The sequence below is a fragment of the Theropithecus gelada genome, chromosome 1, assembly GCF_003255815.1.
Source record: "Theropithecus gelada isolate Dixy chromosome 1, Tgel_1.0, whole genome shotgun sequence".
Taxonomy (NCBI): Eukaryota; Metazoa; Chordata; class Mammalia; order Primates; family Cercopithecidae; genus Theropithecus; species Theropithecus gelada.
Genome location: NC_037668.1, coordinates 1,338,959 through 1,342,294, shown reverse-complemented (window position 1 = coordinate 1,342,294; position 3,336 = coordinate 1,338,959). Strand labels below are relative to the sequence as shown.

The window sequence follows — 3,336 nt, the reverse complement described above, 5'->3', positions numbered from 1 at the left end:
TAAACAAGGCAGTTATTGGCTTACCTAACTGAAACATGGAAAAGAAGGGATGGAGCTGAATTTAGGGTTGACTGGATCTAAGTACTTGAGAAGCAAGACTCTGTCTCTCTGTCTTTTATCCTAATTTTGGTTTTATTCTCAGAGTGGCAAAGGAACATGATGGCCAGCAATTCTAGGGTTCCCTCCTTACAACTCCAAATTGAAGAAGCTGCTTTACTTCGTAATATAGAACATTCCAAGCAAGGAGTATGACAATCCGAGCTCTGCTTATTTTCTTCCTGGACCAGTCACTATGGCCAGGAAGAAGTTGTGCTATAGCCCGAATCTCATGCCCCACTTCTGGTAAGAAAGAGCTTGGAGTGGGATTGGGATACTGCATACTGCTATTAACAAAAAGGGGAAAGAGGCTCGGGGGGCTGACTTGATTCATGAGCTTACTTATTAACTTCAAATTTTGGTACTAAGGTGACATGGCTGTCTTCCAGTATCTACAGCTGCACTGTGTAAATGGTAGCCACTGGCCACGTGTGGCTATGTACATTCTAAAATGAAAAATTCAGCTGGGTGCGGTGGCTCATGCCTGTAATCCCAGGTTTTTAGGAGGCTGAGGCAGGCAGATCACTTGAGGTCAGAAGTTCAAGACCAGCCTGGCCAACATGGTGAAACACCATCTCTACCAAAAATACGAAGATTAGCCAGGTGTGGTGGCACATTCCTGTAATCCCAGCTACCTGGGTGGCTGAGGCAGGAGAATAACTTGGACCCAAGAGGCAGAGGCTGCAGTGATCCGAGATCGCACCACTGCACTCCAGACCAGGCAACAGAGTGAGACTCTGATTCAAAAAATGAAATATTTAAAAAATGATAATAAAATGAAAAATTCACTTCCTTAGTTGCATTTGCTATATTTCTTTCTTTTTTTTTTTTTTTTTTGAGACGGAGTCTCGCTCTGTCGCCCAGGCTGGAGTGTAGTGGCGCGATCTTGGCTCACTGCAAGCTCCGCCTCCCAGGTTCATGCCATTCTCCTGCCTCAGCCTCCCGAGTAGCTGGGATTACAGGCGCACGCCACTTCTGCACCCAATGCAGGGGTCACGTTTCATTCATCTCTGAGACACCAGATCTGGCACATAGATGCATTAGGCTTTCTGTAAACGTTTACCCAATAAATAAAACAGCAAAGAATGCACCTCTCAAAAAATAAGTTGGGACATCTCTGCCACCCCCTCAGTCCCCAGGGGGCATCTGAGCCACCTCCACCCTGTGCCTTTCTGGGTATTCTGGGATTTTCACCAGCTGCGCTTCCTGTGACCTTGGTAGCAATAAGATTCTACAGTGGAATCGGAGCTTTCTCTAAGACAACTGGTCCCATATTCTGTGTCATAAAGTCTTCATTCGAGCTATTCCTTGTCACCCAGGCAACATTCATCTGGCAGATAGTGACTGAGCACAACCAGGAATCAGGCACTGCGCTAGGTGCTTGGGATACATCTGTGACCAACACAAAGTTCCCCACCCCGGGGGAGCTCTCATGTGGCCCAGAATCCGGATCTCTGCCCCCAACCCCCATCCTCAAGGCAGAGTCCCAGAGACATCCTAAATCTCACACAGGCTGAGCTATGCTTAATCCATTTCTGCAGACACAGCTCATGTACAAATGGGCCAAGCCGAAAATCTGTAGCGAGGACCTTGAGGGGGCGGTGAAGCTGCCTGCCTCTGGTGTGAAGACCAGCTGCCCACCCTGCAACCCAGGCTTCTTCAAAACCAGTAACAGCACCTGCCAGCCCTGCCCATACGGTTCCTACTCCAATGGCTCAGGTAACCTCCTCACCACCCCACTCCCTGCAGCACACCCATCCCCACATCGACTGTGCAGGTGGGCTGCGTGGGCACTCAGAGTGGCCAGTTGAACGCAGACCCCGCCCTTCCAAGGGAGGCAGTAAGGACCAGGCCACCTCTGAGGACTAAATTCAGAAGAGAGGTCAGGGCTGGCCTCGTCTGCAGGTCAGAGTCAGACTTGAGGCTGCCTTCCTTCCTCCTCACTCCAACTGCAAATGTGACTCAGGCCTGAAAGTGCCCAATCCTCAAAGCAGAGCTTCCAGCATATGGCAGAGATGCTGACTAGAAGGCTTAAGGGGCTGGGATGACCAGCTGGACACAACCAAAACCTATAAGCCATGCTGCCTTGGGGTGATTGTGTACCTGTTAATATGAATGCATTTAATGATAATATGACAATAATATGAATTACATGTATCAGACTAGAGATACAGTTAAGGTTTGAAATGAAAATTGGGGTGGGCAAATAGGATGGTTGGCATATTGGAATGAAGGCTCAGTGTTTACATCTTGAGTTAGTTAAATACATTGTCAGAATGTTTTTGAGTCCACTTGATACAACTTCCTGCAGCAGTGCTCAGCAGCCAGGCTTGTGGGCTGCCCACTACTGTTGGCACTTGTCTGTGTGGCAGCAGCTCCAGTCAGAGTGACTGCAGCCTTCCCGCTGAATGCATGGATCTTGTGGTTCCCCAGATTGTACCCACTGCCCTGCGGGGACTGAACCTGCTGTGGGATTTGAATACAAATGGTGGAACACACTGCCCACAAACATGGAAACGACCGTTCTCAGTGGGATCAACTTCGAGTACAAGGGCATGACAGGTAATTGCCTCTCCCTGTGCCATGAGCTGTCAGCTCCCTGCACACCCTCAGTTCTTCCAACTTCACATTTCTTCATAATAGTGATGTCTGAGAAAAATAAGCTAACTATGTCATGCATTCTCTTGAAAGTTCCATTCCTCATGGACATATGTTCTGCCAAGACGGCTTTAGAGGAAGGAACAGAGCTAGAAACATGAGCGTGCACTTCAATGGTCTTGCTCTGAGAGCTTCAGGGTCTTTGACCAAAGTGGCAGGATAAGTAACATGGTTCATGTTCAGTGGTGGTTCTGGGCGCCTCAAAAGATGGTGTCAAACCTTCCTTTCGGAGTGTCGTCTGGGTGCACATTTGCCTTGCACCCAAGAGCACAAGGCATTAACTCTTCCCTTTCCTTTTCAGGCTGGGAGGTGGCTGGTGATCACATTTACACAGCGGCTGGAGCCTCAGACAATGACTTCATGATTCTCACTCTGGTTGTGCCAGGATTTAGGTGAGGAATCCAAAGCACAGGGGAGTCCAGGCCAGCGTGGCCATATCCGATTCCCACGTATTTTGGAATCTTGTAGAGGAGAGGCCTTCTGGGGTTGTGTTTCATTTCATTTCAAATGTCAGTTGAGAACAGAGGGCACAGTCATATTTGACCAATGTAACCAAATGCTAATACGTTTTTCAAGTTGCTG

The 3,336-nt window shown here is 48.4% G+C and overlaps 1 protein-coding gene across 1 annotated transcript in view; it reads left to right on the top strand.

Annotated features, from left to right (window-relative positions):
* Positions 1-470: 470 nt before the first annotated feature.
* Positions 471-3,336, top strand: part of LOC112636145 (UPF0577 protein KIAA1324-like) — a 63,380-nt gene continuing 60,514 nt past the window's right edge. The window contains exons 1-4 of the mRNA XM_025404645.1: positions 471-503; positions 1,638-1,815; positions 2,530-2,658; positions 3,056-3,146. Coding sequence (XP_025260430.1) covers positions 471-503; positions 1,638-1,815; positions 2,530-2,658; positions 3,056-3,146 — 431 coding nt within the window. The remainder of the gene's footprint in view (positions 504-1,637; positions 1,816-2,529; positions 2,659-3,055; positions 3,147-3,336) is intronic.